This window comes from Puma concolor, chromosome A1 (genome assembly GCF_028749965.1).
Source record: "Puma concolor isolate L17-30 chromosome A1, mPumCon1.1.hap2, whole genome shotgun sequence".
Taxonomy (NCBI): Eukaryota; Metazoa; Chordata; class Mammalia; order Carnivora; family Felidae; genus Puma; species Puma concolor.
In genome coordinates this window covers 159,709,735-159,725,151 of record NC_141667.1, presented here as the reverse complement: position 1 = coordinate 159,725,151, position 15,417 = coordinate 159,709,735, and the positions used below count along the sequence as shown (strand labels likewise).

Genomic DNA, 15,417 nt, shown 5'->3' with positions numbered 1-15,417 from the left:
CCCACATTATTATTTAAAAAAATTTTTAAACATTCATTTATTTTTGAGAGAGCGTGAGCAGGGGAGAGGCAGAGGGAGAGGGAGACACAGAATCCGAACAGGCTCCACATGTTACTCCTTATCATTTTTGGTCTACTTGAACTGCTGCTCTGAGACACGTAAACGGAGAGAAAGATTACAGAAAAATGGCCTACGCACTTAAAATTATTAATTGCATCGAATTGCCAGATTGGATTTGCACACACAACAACTTTGACAATGAAAATAGCATCAGAAGCAGCCTATCTGTGAGAAATCGATGCTGGATACCAGATAGCTTGGAATGGCTGTATCATCCGACAGGATGTAACCTTTAGGTTTTTCCTACAAGTTTATCGCATCCCATATGTTTAAAGCCGCACGTGTAGCAGGAACCAGGAACTACTGGATTTACTTCCTGTTTCCGTCTTCAGCCTTTCCCATGTTACTTCCTCGTAACTCCACTTCAGCTGCCTTGTCTTTACTTAGTTCTGCCCAACACGAAAGGGATTTCATCCCCTGTGGAGAAAACGGATTGAACTACTCCGTGCACTCGAGCCAGATCGTCGCTTCCTTCTCCTTATGTAACTTTACATCTGCATTATTTCTGCCTAGTTAGTGAATAACCCACACAGAAAACAGAGAAGATAAATTCTGCCTCTGTTTGTTTTCCAGATTGTTAAATTAATCAAACTTTCAAAAGAGCACCCTATCACTTTAGCCATCGGAGACGGTGCCAATGACGTCAGCATGATCCTGGAGGCCCATGTGGGCATAGGTGAGCTGCCCGTGTGCCCCAGCCCTGTATGCCTGGCCAGTGAGGCAGGAGGGGCCAGAGGTGGGACCAGGGCTCAGGCACAGAGCACCGTGTGGTGCGGGGTGTCTCCTGGCCCGTGTTCGCTTGCACCTTGTTTCGCTCCACACTGTTTTCCGTCGGGGTGCTGAGACAGCGTTTTCTCTGGCAGGTGTCATTGGGAAGGAAGGCCGCCAGGCCGCAAGGAACAGTGACTACGCCATTCCGAAGTTTAAGCACTTGAAGAAGATGCTGCTTGTTCACGGGCATTTATATTACATCAGGATATCTGAGCTCGTGCAATACTTCTTCTACAAGGTAGGAAGGGCTCCCGTGCCGGGTCACCCACACGGGGCAGTGTGTGGCTGTCAGGTGCTGCAGGGACCACGGGGACGGTCTGACAGGGAGGCACTGACCTTGCTTCTAAGGAGGAAGCGGGCACTCGCCCGCACGCACAGATCGATCATGGAACCGATAACGTGCGCTTGTACGTGGCCACGAGGAGGACGTTCTTGCACGAGTCCTCCATCTTGTGCTTGGACTCGGCCCTGGTCATACTCACGCCCACGTTGCTTTCTCCTGCCTCTGCAACCAGTTTCCATTCATGTTTCTTTTAACAGAGGGACCAGAATGTGTGCTTTGTGCCCTGAAAATAAGAGTAGGCTTCAGAAGCCCTCACCCCTCTCGTGAGAGTACAGGGCGCCCTGGGTCACTGCCTGCAGGGAAGGTTCAGTACGTGGACGGCTTAGGAGGGAGAGCCTCTCATGGCTGCCACTGAACTAACCGGGATGTGGCTTCCCTTTCAGAACGTCTGCTTCATTTTCCCTCAGTTTTTATACCAGTTCTTCTGTGGGTTTTCACAACAGGTGAGTCCAACTGCCTGAGGTCAGATGGGCCGTACCTCCCTCCCCGTGGGGGTGGCTGCAGGGGTGAGCAGACTGTAGCAGGGGAGCAGGCCGCAGGGGAGGAATGGGCTACAGGGGGAGCAGGCCGCGGGGGGTGAGCAGGCCGCAGGGGTGGGCAGGCCTCAGGGGGAGCTGGTCAGCGGTGGCAGCACCCTGTGGCGGGTTCAGGAGCCGTGGTGGCCCAGTGGCTATGCCAGCCTGCCAGCCATGTGCCCCACCCATGCTCACCGTCCACAAAAGCCCTAACTTTCTGCCCTGAGAGGACACAGTCGGCATCTGAGACCCTCTCCCGGGTGCCCCACCATCGACATCTGCACACTCGGGTGTGCCGGCTGGAGGCCGTCTCGCCTGGCCAAGGAGAGCAGCGGCCCCTCGGCTACCCCCTTTCCATCACTTACTTGTTTCCAGCAGAGGGGCTGGGATGGGGAAGATTGAAGCTTGAAGATGGCCACCAAAATTGCCAACTTTTAAGCAACACCTTGCGGTGGCTGAGTGGGGTGGGTCCCAGTCAGGCCTGGGTCAGCCGTGGTTTTAACACGACAGTTGACATCAGGAAGGGTTGACAAGCATCCGGCTGTCTGTAGCTGCAGAAGCATGGCTCTGTGTGCATTCTAGAATGCTCGTGTCTCTGGGTGTTTGCAAATTGAAAAACCATCAGAAAAGTTTGTCGAGAGGCCCAGGGTGCTGTTCTCAGTGTGACTTTGTCCTTCCTGCAGACGTTGTATGACACTGCCTACCTGACCCTGTACAACATCAGCTTTACGTCCCTCCCGATTCTCCTGTATAGCCTGATGGAGCAGCATGTCAGCATAGACACACTTAGGAGGGACCCTTCCCTGTACAGGTACAAGCCCCCGGGACAGGTGCCACACAGCACTTAGCCACCAGCAGCGCCAGCCTCAGCAGCTACACTCGCTGCACCGGGAGCCCTGGCAGGAGAAAGCGACATACCTGAAGTGGACGATTTAGGTAGAGGGTTCATGGTGCGTTTGAAACGTGCATAGTAAGTCAGTTTGTACCTCACCTGTTTCTCAGCAGTTCCGGAAGGAGCTGGGATGACTTCTTTCCCCTCGTGACCCCAGTGCGTTTATAGCCTAAATTATCCTTTAAAAAGCCATGTATGTTCTGGGGCATCTAGGTGGCTCAGTTAGTTAACTGTCTGACTTTGGCTCATGTCATAATCTTACAGTTCGTGGTTCAAGCCCCGCGTCGGGCTCTGTGCTGACAGCTCGGAGCCTAGAGCCTGCTTTGGATTCTGTGTCTCCCTCTTTCTCTGCCCCTCCCCTACTGATGCTCTGTCTCTCTCTGTCTCAAAAATAAATAAAAACATTTTTAAAAATTATAAAAAAAAAAAAAAAAGAAACTAAAAACCGGGGGCACCCGGGTGGCTCAGTCAGTTGAGCATCTGACTTCGGCTCAGGTCATGATCTCACAGTCAGTGAGTTCGAGCCCCACGTCGGGCTCTGTGCTGAAAGCTCAGAGCCTTGAGCCTGCTTCGGATTCTGTGTTTCCCTCTCTCTCTGCCCCTCCCCTGCTCGTACTCTGTGTCTCTCTCAAAGATAAGCAAACATTAGAAAAAATTTTTTAAAAATCCAGGTATGTTCCCTTCAGCGAGATAAAAAGAAAAGTTAACAGATTTGATCTCACAGTGCTCTTTTTTGCTTAAAAACTATTTTTTAATAATAAGGAAAAGATGTTTTTCTTCTTTTTTGGAGCTGTACTCCAACATTGTTGGCAGAGTCAGACTCAGACTGCACAGGGTGTCAGGCAGATGGGGAAAGACCTGCACAGGCGGGGCGACCACAGCCAGACCCGGACCCTGGCACTGGGCCCACTACCCCATAACCCAGTTTCATAGCTTGGCTGAGCCCGCCGGCTGTGCAGCCTGGAACAGTCCAGTGACACAGGGGGGCCTTCTGGACAGATGGTCCCTACAGAGCCTGGGGGTGGCCCGGTCATTATGTGAGCCTGGTTCTCCTGAAACACGTTCTCCTCTGTTTGCTCACACAGAGATATCGCCAAGAATGCACTCCTTCGCTGGCGCGTGTTCATTTATTGGACGTTCCTGGGAGTGTTTGATGCCCTGGTGTTTTTCTTTGGTGCTTACTTCATGTTTGAAAACACAACGGTGACCAGCAACGGGCAGGTGAGTGCAGAGCCGCATCTTGCTGGCTGCTGGGGACTCGGGCGGGCACGGGTCAGCATAGCCGGTGGGGCTCCTGGCATTCGGGCACCTCTCCACCAAGTCGCTCCAGGGTCGTGGCACGTCAGGCCATGCTGGGCTCTGCGGAGCGCTGCCCCTGTGGGAAGCCCCCTCCGAGATCAGACCCAGTGTAATCTGCACGTCCCATTAGCTGCGAATCCAGCGCTAATCCGGTCGTGCCGGCACCTCTTATTTCCTTTGGGGATTAATTCTGTAGTTGGCACAGTGTAGTGTGTTTTCCCACATGCGCACCTAAGGACCTGTTCCCCTCGCGGTGAGGAGTTAGCGTTTTCTAGTGGCCGCTCGGCTCTGGGTGTTCGCATCATCTCTGGGGGTTGTTTTATTGGTATCTTTGCTTTTTTTCTTTCTGCCACTCGCTTCCCTCCCCACTCTCAGATAATGACCACCAACACACACATGGTAAGAAACTGTGGGTTTGTCTGTATGTTTTGGAGTGCGCTAAAAATAAAATATTTCTCGAAATATTTTGAAATGTGACTTCTTCTGTGTGCTTTGTCGGTAGAAATGGTGTTAGCTGCTGCTGGCTTCCAGTTCGGGGCTGGAGCCGCGTCAGGCCGGTGTGTCTGCATTTGGTCCTTTGTACGTGGTGTTTCCTCCCGGGTCGGTGAGGGAGGGGGGGTCCGTGTCACGGCTGCCGGCCGACTCAGTGACACTCTTTAAGTTGATTTTATATGTCCGAACTTTGCGTAAGTGTGAGGCACCGTCCCAGGCCCGGGAGGCGCAGTGGAGACATTGCTGTAAGTGTGGCAGACCCGGGCCTCGGGGGCGCACCGGGGCGCGTGGACGCACCTCAGGGCCATCCCCACCATAGCACCTCCCGGGTCTGGTGGCCGCACTGGCCCCAGTGGTGGTGTCTGGGGCAGACCCTCCTCAGCTGAGTACCTGGACCTCCTCCCCACTTTGTTTCTGGTTCGTTCCTTCAGGAGTGCACCCTCCCCGCCCACTGTGCCCACTTGTCCTCTCCCTGGTGACTGATCTGTTTTTTCCTTCTCCTTACCTCTCATCGTAGCTCAGATCAAGTTTTTACTAAATCAATTTTGAAAGATTTTTAAATGTCTGATTTTGCTCTTCTGAAACCTTATGCTTTTCTAGAATTTGTTGCCTCAGTTGACGCGAATAACTGTTGGACATCACTGGGCCACAGCGTAGTTACGGAGCTGTCCTCATTCCCTGGCATCTCTACAACACTTCCTCGCAGGCTGGGCCCTAACGAAGTGTGTCGCACATATCTTAGGAAGAACTCAGAGATGCCAGGACCGAGGTGGCCTGTGGGTCCCGCGAAAAGGCCCCTCACCCAGTGCCACTGTGTTTGCTTGGCATTAACATGGAGGGGGCTAGAGATCAGACACAGGAACACACACACGCAAGCACTCAAAGCAGGGTGTTTGCGCAAGACTCAGGCGTTACTTTGTTCGTGCCATGCCCAGCTGCCTTCGTCTCGATGGGGCTTAGAGCGATAGGTGCCTCCTAGGCAGCACGGTCGGAGCGATTTCAGTGGGCGATGGACACACACAAAAAGATGTGTGCAGCCTGGTACCTGCTGGTTAATGGGCATGGCCTTGAGCTGCAGGTCCCTGGTGAGGCCTGGGCAGTGTCCCCTCCTCATGTTCAAATCCCTGAGCCCTGATGTGCTTCCAACCAAACCTTACAGCAGCTGCTCATGCAGCCGTGGGTCAATTCTTTGGCAGTTGCTCGTGCTGCTGTGGTCAGTTCCGTGGCGGCTGCTCGTGCCTCCATGGGTCTGTTCAGTGGGTCATTTCCGTGGCAGCTGCTCATGCCACCGTGGTCAGTTCTGTGGCAGCTGCTTGTGCCGCCATGGTCATTTCCGTGGGTCAGTTCCATGGTAGCTGCTTGTGCCACTGTGGTCAGTTCTGTGGCGGCTGCTCATGCCGCCATGGTCAGTTGCGTGGTTCCTGTGTCCTCAGGGGCCTTGAACCCCCCGGAGCCTGGAAGCTGACTCCCAGGCCGGGGCTTTCCCGCAGTGCCTTTACGTCCCCCACTACCAGGGCACACCTCTGCTCAGCCATCTGTTAGCGCACAGTGCTGCTCGTTCGACTTGAAACAAGGACAGAAAGAGAGACGAAAACAGAAAGCGTGGTTGTCCCCACCACTCCATCCCGGATCAGCCCAGCAGGTGCCTTGCCTCTCACTGGCTCAGAGCTTCCCGGGCCCGCCCTCGGCCACGCTTGCTGGCCCGTTGGGACAAAGGTCCAACCACGTAATGGAAGTCTCGTCCTATGAAAAGCCGCTCAGAAGCCTGGGGAAACTATGAACCAGTGCACAGGGCCAATGGTGCCAGACAAGGTCTGTAACATGAGGTGTTTGTCCGCAGTTACACATTTGAGAGGTGAACTTTTGCCGTTCAGTAGCTCTGTGTAGATGGTGGGGAGCCAAGACCAGAGCTGTGGGAGTGCGATGGTATGATCACGGCGTCCTCGGTCATGAGTGGGGCCCCTCTGCAAGGGGCCCAGGGTACACATCTCCATCCTGCGTCACTAGGAGGACAGGGTCCCCGGGAGGCTGGAATGGCCAAGGCCACTCCACACAAGCACAAGGCCGAGGTTAAGCGTCTGCTGTTCCAGTGCTGGACCCCCTTGTGCCTCTTTATCTCCAGATGGAGCTTTCCTGGTTTGAGACGGTTTTCTTAAATTCTTGTTTGCTTTGGAGGTAAGAGGGTTAGATCACCCACAAGACTGAAGATGGTATCATAGATAGCCTGGTTCTATGGCAATTCACATAAACCTGAACAACCCATGTGCATCGAGGGGCCATCTCTGGTGACTGATGACGCCCTTGGTCCTTGGGCAGCAGAGGTTTGGTGATGGTAATGCGCATCTCTGGCCACACACCCTCCATGGTTGGAACGCATCTCATGGTGTTACCTCTCAGAAGCCCCTTTCCGTTGGCTGTTGGTAGGTGAGGACCCTTTTTTAAGATGTACATCATTCTGTGGGAGCATTTATAAATCACGTGTAGTATTGAGGAAACAGTCATCAATAACTTTTTTAAAAAAAATTCACTTGCGGAGCATTTTCTACACTGATACGTGAACCGAAATCATTTCTCCTTCTGGTCCCACCGAGAACACTGAACCCTAATTAACTTATTCCTGTCGAGCAACAAGCAGGCTGTTCTCAGATGAGCCTCGTGGCTGGAGTGCTTTGTAACACAAGTCAGTGAACATTGCACACGGGCTAGAGGCAGGGAGTCCGTGTGTGGGGGCATGTAGACGGTGTTTTCATGACCGTGATCTTGAGAAAACAGTTATGTTTGTTGTGGGTATTTTTACACATGAAAATTAAGTTGGTCCTGGTTTGAGGGCTTTTCTGAGCAGAACGCTTTCCTCCAAGATGCTCCTCAGGGGACAGAGGGCGCGTGAGGGTCTGGGGCCGCAGGAGGCTTGGAGGTGCCCTCCTGGGCGTTCAGTGTCATCCAAACAGGACTAGGAAGTCCCTGTCGGGGGGTGGGGGACAGATCGGGCATTCAGGAGACAAACGCCCTGGGCACCCTTTCGTGTTGAGGACTCCTGTCCTGGGCCTTCCCACCTCCGGCCCCCACGGTCCCTAAGAATGAGGACAGAGAACTTCAGCAATAAATGCACTATTAGCAGTTAGCCCGCGGACTCCCATCTGTAGTGAGGAGGGTGTTCACCGAGCTGTCACCATGACTGTACCAGTGAGTCCCAAGCTGCCTGCTGAGGACACGGTGAAGGTAGAGCAGGTGTGTCCTCATTGCCAGGGCCCTCAGCCAAACTCCTGTTCAGGAGTCAACATGTTGTGTTTTGCTATCGTTTGCCTGTAAAAATTACAGCTGAGGCCCACGCGTGTTAGCGCACGAGGCACGGGGGGCCGTGACTCATAGCCCCGGTCTGCCATCGTTAGCAGACGTAGGGATCTACCGACTCTGAGGAGGCAGTGGGACCCCGTCCCCCTGTGGTGCACGCTCACACTCGCACGTCTGGCTGTTGGCCAACGCTTTACACAGAGATTGCCGTGTTTCCTGCCAAGCAGGGCTGCAGGCGTGGGGCCCAGTGTCAGGAAGCGGAGGCGGCCTTCCTGCCAGGTCCCGCGGGTGGGCCCACGCACAGCTCCGGGCCCTGGCTGCCCCAGCCCCGCCACAGGCCACCCCTTCCGTTAGCTTCTAGTGAAAACCAAACACCCTGCCGACCGGGCACGTAGACAGCTGCCACGCTGTGACCCGTCTCAGAGTTTAAAACGTTTGCTGCCCCCCCAGAAGTTAAGCATTGATGAGGCCACGCTCCGATCAGAGTTTCTCGTCTGGGCGCTATTGCCTTTTGGGGCCAGGGAGCCCCGTGCAGTTAGCAGACCCCTGTCCGGACCCGCCGGACACTGGTAGCCCTGCACCCCCACCCCCACCCCCTGCGGCAGCCGACACAGTCTAGGGACAGTGCAGGTGTCCCCTGGGGCACGATGGCCTCCAGGCAGGAGCCCTGCGTCAGTTCTCCTTGCATCCCGGTGAGGGACCGGTGGGCTCTGTGGGCGGCCTGTTTCCTGCACAGAGTCCTGACGCTCTGCTTGTCCTCAAGTCCTGCCAGTAGCTTCCCACCTCACTAAACGTAGCGCGAGGCCAGCCCGCGTGTTCACCCCACTGAATCGCGTGGGGGCCGTGTCTTTGGCTGAAGACGAACCGGGACAGAAGGCCGTTTGTCGTCTAGCATTTTAATTCTTCGTGAAACAAAGCTGTTTCCTCCAAAAGACGGGCTAGGAGCGTTTTCTGAGATGCATAGTTCACAGGGCCCAGGAGGGGGTCAGTTCTCGGGCAGTGAGAGCATCAGTCCTGCACAAGGAAACCTGCCCTGGGCTGACTTTTCCCTAAGAGGAGGCTTGGCAGTCGCAGTTCGTTTTCTGTGTCTGTGTCTGTAGCTGAGAAATGTGTCGTTTCCGTGATCTGACCCTGTGCTTCGCCACAGGTGGCTCAGTTGCGTGTCGTGCGGGCGGAAAGCCGGGCCCGCCACGCTGGCTGCCAGGGACCTCTGTGCAGCTCTGTCCTGTCTGCCTGCACTTGTCCCTTCCCTGTGACTTTCCAGGGGCAACCCCGTCTGTACAGTGTCACTGTATGTGACGTGGTTACCTCACCCGCAAGCCGTTCTTGTGGTGGTTTTTCTTCCAAAGCAGGCAGGTGTTTGAGTCGAGTTTGAGAGAGAACAGGCAGGTCTCCTGAGTTCTTCCTGAGCGTGCGTGAGGCCAGAGCTGGCAGCCGGGGAGCATGTCTTCCCCATGAACCCGGGACAGAAGCGCTGTGCACACCCCCCCTCCCGGCTCTGGTGTCTTCTCACTCTTAGCGTTCGTGGAGCAGCGAGGGGCCGATGGCGGGGGGCCCATGCAGGAAGGGCTCTGAGCCCCAAACCGCTGGCCTGACCCCAGGGTTGGGGTGCCCGGGGTACCGTGTACTGCCACTTTCTCGCCCTTGGAGTAACAAAGTCCCTGTAGCTTTGGGGTCTGGAGTGTTGGCACGCAAGAGCGGTGAGATGTGTCATCTAACACTCTGGTTTTGAGTGTGAAAAGGGAATCGTGTGTACTGACTAGACACCGTTTGGACTGTTTTCCCCACAGATATTTGGAAACTGGACCTTCGGGACACTGGTGTTCACTGTGATGGTATTTACGGTCACACTAAAGGTGAGCCTTCTCCAGCTACAGTGGACCCTGCTAGAATATGCCACCCCACCTGTCGTAACCTGTGGCCAGGGTGGGAGCCCCATGCACGCAGCTCAGGCAAGCTCCTGGGCCGCCCAGGGGTGATCGTCGGTCATTTAAATAAGTCAAGTGCACAACAGCACACAGGGCCACCCAATACATGAGCTTCCAGAATTACACCGGAGGTAAATGAGGGAATGAGCCTTTTCTTTCCAAAAGGAGTCAGATCAGAATTCTTTCCAATGACAAGCAGCTCTCCCCCTCCCCGATATAATTAAAATCTACTTTAAAACAAATTAATGTGTTGGAGGTTCCTGGGCAGCTCAGTCAGTTGTGACCAACTTCAGCTCAGGTCACAATCTCACAGTTTGTGGGATCGAGCCCCGCGTTGGGCTCTGCGCTGGCAGTGTGGAACCTGTTTGGGATTCTCTCTCTTTCTCTCTCTGTCTCTCTGCTCCTCCCCCACTTGCACTGTGTCTCAAAAATAAATAAACACTTTTTAAAAAGATTGTAAAACAATGTGTTGTAGAAAACTCAGTCTTTTTAAAGTCAAGCCAGATTCTTTTTTCTTTTTTTTCTTTTTAGTTTATTTGGACAGAGAGGGAACGAGTGCGTGTGTGCGCTCATGAGTGGGGGAGGGGCAGAGAGAGAGATACGAGAGGGAGAGAGAATCCCAAGCAGGCTCAGCGCTGTCAGCACAGAGCCTATCATGGGGCTGAATCCCACAAACCGTAAGATCATGACCTGAGACGAAATCAAGAGTTGGACACCTAACCGACAGAGCCCCCAGGTGTGCCTGGTCAAGCCAGATTCTGTATGCGGTACCATTCTGTGTGTCCTCCCACCATCTGCCCGAGTCTTCACGTGGCACAAAGCCCACCAGGGAGCTCCCTAGTAGTGACAACCACCACGGTGACTGTGCCGCTGGGGCCTCCCCGTTTGAGAAACACGCAGGGGCAGCCTCCCCGGGATGTGGGCCGTGGTTACCTTCTTTCTCTCTCGAAGCCTAAGGTTCTCTTTATCCTAAGCGGTTTTATGTGGGCGTTTTGGCTAAAATGAAGTTGGTGGCAGTTTGTGTGTTTTCCTCGTTATTTTCCAGCTCGCGGTCCCAGCTGTCACGGCTCCTTCCGGCATGCCCGGGTACCAGCCTGACTGACGACCTCTTTCTTTCTTCCAGCTGGCACTAGATACGCACTACTGGACTTGGATAAACCACTTTGTCATCTGGGGGTCACTGCTGTTCTACGTTGTCTTCTCCCTCCTCTGGGGAGGGATTATCTGGTATGACCTGGGTGAAACGTTCCCCATGCCGCGCATGCTCCCTTCCAGGGCTCTTATGCATTTTCTACACGACGTTCCTGTGGCAAGTCACAGCGCTGGGGCCCGGGACAGCAGGGGGAGCGAGGCCTAGTGCTCCCCCCTTCTCTGGCCCGTGCTCTCCGTGGGGAGACGCAAGGAGTGCTTCCCGATCGGGCCGGGATGAGCGAGACCGGGGTGCTTGGCAGGGAACCTGGTCCAGACAGCAGGCCTGGCCTGTCTTCTCTGAAGAAGTTGCTACTGAAACGGGAACCTGGGAGGAGGTCACCCTCCTCATCACGGGTCCCACATGTTCCGTGCTTCCTGGAACAGGGCCCAGGCTGGCAGGCCTGGCTCGTTCGGCATCCCCCATGCCAGCAGTGACGGCCAGTGTCTCGGGTGAGCCGGCGGGGCTGGCCTGGGGCCCCGTGCTTTTACAGGAAGACCGCTGTGGCTGCCGTGCTGAAAACAAGCCTGTGAATTAAACATGAGCAGGACAGTCAACCTGCAGGGAAGCCGGCAAGTTGTGATGCTGGCGTGGTGCGTCCTGATGGGGCGGGCATCTGCTCTGGTGCTTTCAGGGGCACACCTGTGTCATGCTGTCCCTTCTGCCCAGAATGTCCTTTCCAACTAGCCTACTGGGTGAGCTCCTACTGATCCTTCAAAACCCTGTGGGTCATCGTCCTCCTTGATGCTTCCCTTGAACCAGCACACAGGCGGGGCAGTCCGACATGGTCACCTAAGCCTCTGTCCCTGATCCCGTCACAGCGCATGCTGTATTTTCTATAACTCTCCTGTGTGCCCCCCACCTCCCTGTAAGCACGAACATTTCCTGAACATGCGTGGGACAGGGGGGTACAGAGGGCCGTGACCTGGGAGTGCCTTCAACGGGCCATCCTCTCCCCTCCACGTGTTGGCTTTGAACACAGCTCTGGATGATGCAGGTGGCCCCTGGGGGACAATGCCCCCTCTCGCCCCCCGCCTCTGGGAGTGTTGCTGGCCTCTAGTGGCCAGATCTTTGCACTGCATGTTCTTGGGGACCCGCAAGTGCTGAGCTGGATGGGCTTCTGGTGGTTTCCAGCCCGCCTGCCTCCAGCTCACGGTCTGTGCTGGTCCACGTTTAACCCTGAGAGTATGTCTGCCCCGCTCACAGGCAGTAGGTGTAAGAATGGTGGAACTAAGTCAGGGTCACCGCCAGAACGTTAACTGTGGGTTCCTTCTGGCTTCTCTCGTGGAGCCCAATGTAGATGTTTTCTCTGAATTCTGGATTTGCCTGGGAACGAGGCCATTTCATGCTGTTTTTGTAGAAAAGATGCCAATTTGTTCACAGGATGAGCCTTGGGTACTTAGCTGGCTCTGCTGACCAGAACCCACACTTGCCTTCTGCATGGTTAAAGATTTTTTTTTAATGTTTATTTATTTTTGAGAGAGAGACAGAGCATGAATAGGGGAGGGGCAGAGAAAGAGGGAGACACAGAATCCGAACAGGCTCCAGGCTCCGAGCTGTCAGCACAGAGCCCAACATGGGGCTCGAACTCACTAACCGCGAGATCGTGACCTGAGCCGAAGTCAGATGCTCAACTGACCGAGCCACCCAGGTGCCCCACCTTCTGTGTGTTAATAGCCTTTGCTCAGGTTATGATTCTAAGATACAAAAACAAAGCAAAACAGAAAAACCACCTATTTTAATTTTTTAAAATCTTTTTTCCAGTCCTGACCGCTGCAGGGCTCTCCTCTGGCTGTGGGATGACTCCCTAGAATCCCTCCCTCCTCCCCTGTTCCTTAAGGCCCTGCAGCCACTGCTTGTGAGTAGTCAGCACACAGGCCAGGGGTCTGGGCCGATGAGTATCGGTGACAACAGTAAGAGCTCCCTGAACAGGTGGGCTCTTCGTGCCAGCAGAGCAAACAGGCTGCGGTTTTGGCGTCCTCCCAATGACCTCTGACCTGCCAATCTGTCCTTTTTCTCGTGTCCTTGGTGCTGCAGGCCCTTCCTCAGTTATCAAAGGATGTACTTTGTGTTCATCCAGATGTTGTCCAGCGGCCCTGCCTGGCTGGTCATCATCCTGCTCATCACTGTCAGCCTCCTTCCCGACGTTCTCAAGAAAGTCCTGTGCAGGCAGCTGTGGCCCAGCGCCACAGAGAAAGTCCAGGTACTGGCTGCTCGCAGGGGGAGGGACGGTGTGGGGCGGGGCGGGGCGTGGTCCCCAGTGTCCAGCCCCAAACAGGCACTGTGATCCCTGTAAGGACAGCAGGAAAGGTTGTGTTTGGAAATGTGATAGGTCCAAGTATTACTATTGAATTTCATGACACCATATAGGATTTTTTTTTTTAGTTTATTTATTTCAAGAGAGACAGAGAGAGTAAGCAGGGGAGGGGCAGAGGGAGAGAGAGAGAGGGAGAGAGAGAATCCCAAGCAGGCCTCCATATAGGATTTTAAAACATTGAGGTAGATGAGATTGAAGACTACCCATGTTTAGATCCAAACAGCTACTCCGCTGAAATAGAAAATGGTCGAGAGAGAAGGATTAAGCCAACACAAATGACAAATTCTTTTGCGGAAATCTAAAAAAGTTTTTTTAATTAATCGTTACTTTGGTGGTAAAACTGTATTAGTTTTAGGGATAGTGAATGTGGCCCAAAACTTGAGCATTTATATTGGGAAGTTCTGGTGATTTCTAGGCTCACTTATTTTCCCCAACCTCAAATTGAGGCCAACAGGCTGAATTGTGGGTTCAGGAAAGAAGCGACGTATGCAGAATGCCCCATCAGCACATGTCACTCAAAGCTTCTCAAAACCACTGTGGCCTGCTCAGGAAGCATCCCCCTACCCCTGTGATCTCAGGGAGGGCACACCCCCATCCCCCCACCCTGTGACCTCAGGGAAGGCATGTCTCCCATCCCCTACCCTGTGACCTCAGGGAGGGCACCCCCCCATCCCCCCACCTGATTTTGCCTCTGGAGGTGCAGAGCCCCTGTGAAGAGAAGGGAGATCCTGCTGGTTGTGCAGAAGCCCAGGCAGGGCAGTTCCTGCAGGGCTCACGTCTTCCCTGCTGAGCGAAGGTGGGGGGATGTGCAGGTAGGAGGCTAATTCGCACACTTCAGGCCCAGGCCCCGGCCCCGGTGGGGTCGGCGAGCTTTCTTAGAAAGAAGTCTTGCGCCAATTTAAGACGTTGAGCCCAGCACCCCGGCTCCTGGTGATTCCCTCCTTTGTGGGTGTTTGTCGACTCAGCACTGGCAGCACTCAGGAGTGAGTGGGTGTTTGTGAACGACTTCACCCTGAGCTCCGTGGCGTGGCCGCCCTTAACCATGAGGATGGCGGGGCAGCGGGAAAGGGAGGCCTCTGCCCCGCTGGGTCTGGTCTGGGCAAGGGAACGCTTGTGGTTTGCTTGGAGGTGGCCGATTAACCGGGCTCAACCGCCTTAACTTGTTTCTCTTTTCCCTTCCTCCTGCCCTTTGTCTCCAACCTATCTGCCTCAATAACCACCCCCACCCTGTCTCGCTGCGCACGGCCCCCCGGCCCCTGTGGGACTGCAGACTGAGAATCAGTGCCTTTCTGTCGAGCAGTCCACCGTCTTTATGCTCTCTCAGACCTCCAGCAGTCTGAGTTTCTAACGGAACAAGGTGATGCTTTTCTGTCATTCGGCATGGTGGGGTTACAGTCGCAGGAAGCAGAGGGCTGACCTTCCTGAGAGCCGTGCGCACACCCCCTCTGGGGAGTGTCCGGTCCCATGGCGGGAAGCCCTGGGGTGACCTGTGTCTTGAGATGCAGAGAGGGCTGTGTTCTCTCCATGCCAGGAACTCACCTGTGTGTCTCTCTGGGTGTCCATTTGAAGTACCAGGTCCCCTGCCAAGGTGCGGCCACGTCCTTCCTGCGGGCATAGGGCTGCACCACCTTACACTGGCCACCGGGTGGGACTGGCTCCCAAGTCACAGGAGCCCAGGTGGGCAAAGTCACCTCAGCACCACCGGTCTCTCCTCAGCCCGTGGCGGATGGAGGGCAAGGCCTCCTCACTCACAACCCCCCTCTGTGGACCTATTCTGTGTACAGGGAAACTGAGTATGCTCAGGACCCACAGAGCATTGCAGAAAAGACCAGACTCGGGCTGAGCCACTCAGACTGTGGACTGTGTGTTGGGTCAAGTGTTTCTCCAAATTGCCTTTTAGCTTATTTTTTAAAATCTGATTATTTTTAGACAAAGCCCTCTACTTTGCTGTAAACGGCGGTAGTGGCTTACACGGAAGTTTTCTGTGGCAGGCACCCAGGGTCACAGCCTGTTGCAGAGCCAAGATTTTAGGCACGAAGTGTTGTCCAGAGATGGCTTTCAGTCTGTTTTTCAGCAGTTTATTCATGTAGCTGAATACCACGTTGACGTATGCCTCAAAATTAGTGATGCTTGCATCACTGTCTCCCAAGGCAGCTTATTCATAGGAAAATACCTTTAATAATGTTTGATTCTATACAGTTGAAACACTTTTTTAACTCACAGGATGGTACATTTTTTTTAATTTTAGTAATTATCAGCA

General features: G+C 54.3%; 1 protein-coding gene across 10 annotated transcripts in view; it reads left to right on the top strand.

The window, feature by feature from the left end:
* ATP11A (ATPase phospholipid transporting 11A) overlaps positions 1-15,417 on the top strand; it is a 123,730-nt gene that overhangs the window by 101,765 nt on the left and 6,548 nt on the right. For 4 of the 10 annotated variants that reach the window (XM_086708243.1, XM_086708251.1, XM_086708261.1 and 1 more), the window contains exons 21-30: positions 694-796; positions 984-1,129; positions 1,618-1,677; positions 2,433-2,560; positions 3,727-3,862; positions 4,316-4,339; positions 9,514-9,579; positions 10,775-10,878; positions 12,878-13,043; positions 14,428-14,514. In XM_086708243.1, coding sequence (XP_086564369.1) covers positions 694-796; positions 984-1,129; positions 1,618-1,677; positions 2,433-2,560; positions 3,727-3,862; positions 4,316-4,339; positions 9,514-9,579; positions 10,775-10,878; positions 12,878-13,043; positions 14,428-14,505 — 1,011 coding nt within the window. In that variant the 3' untranslated portion in view covers positions 14,506-14,514. The remainder of the gene's footprint in view (positions 1-693; positions 797-983; positions 1,130-1,617; positions 1,678-2,432; positions 2,561-3,726; positions 3,863-4,315; positions 4,340-9,513; positions 9,580-10,774; positions 10,879-12,877; positions 13,044-14,427; positions 14,515-15,417) is intronic. The other 6 variants (XM_086708222.1, XM_086708239.1, XM_086708231.1 and 3 more) reach the window with 3 other exon arrangements.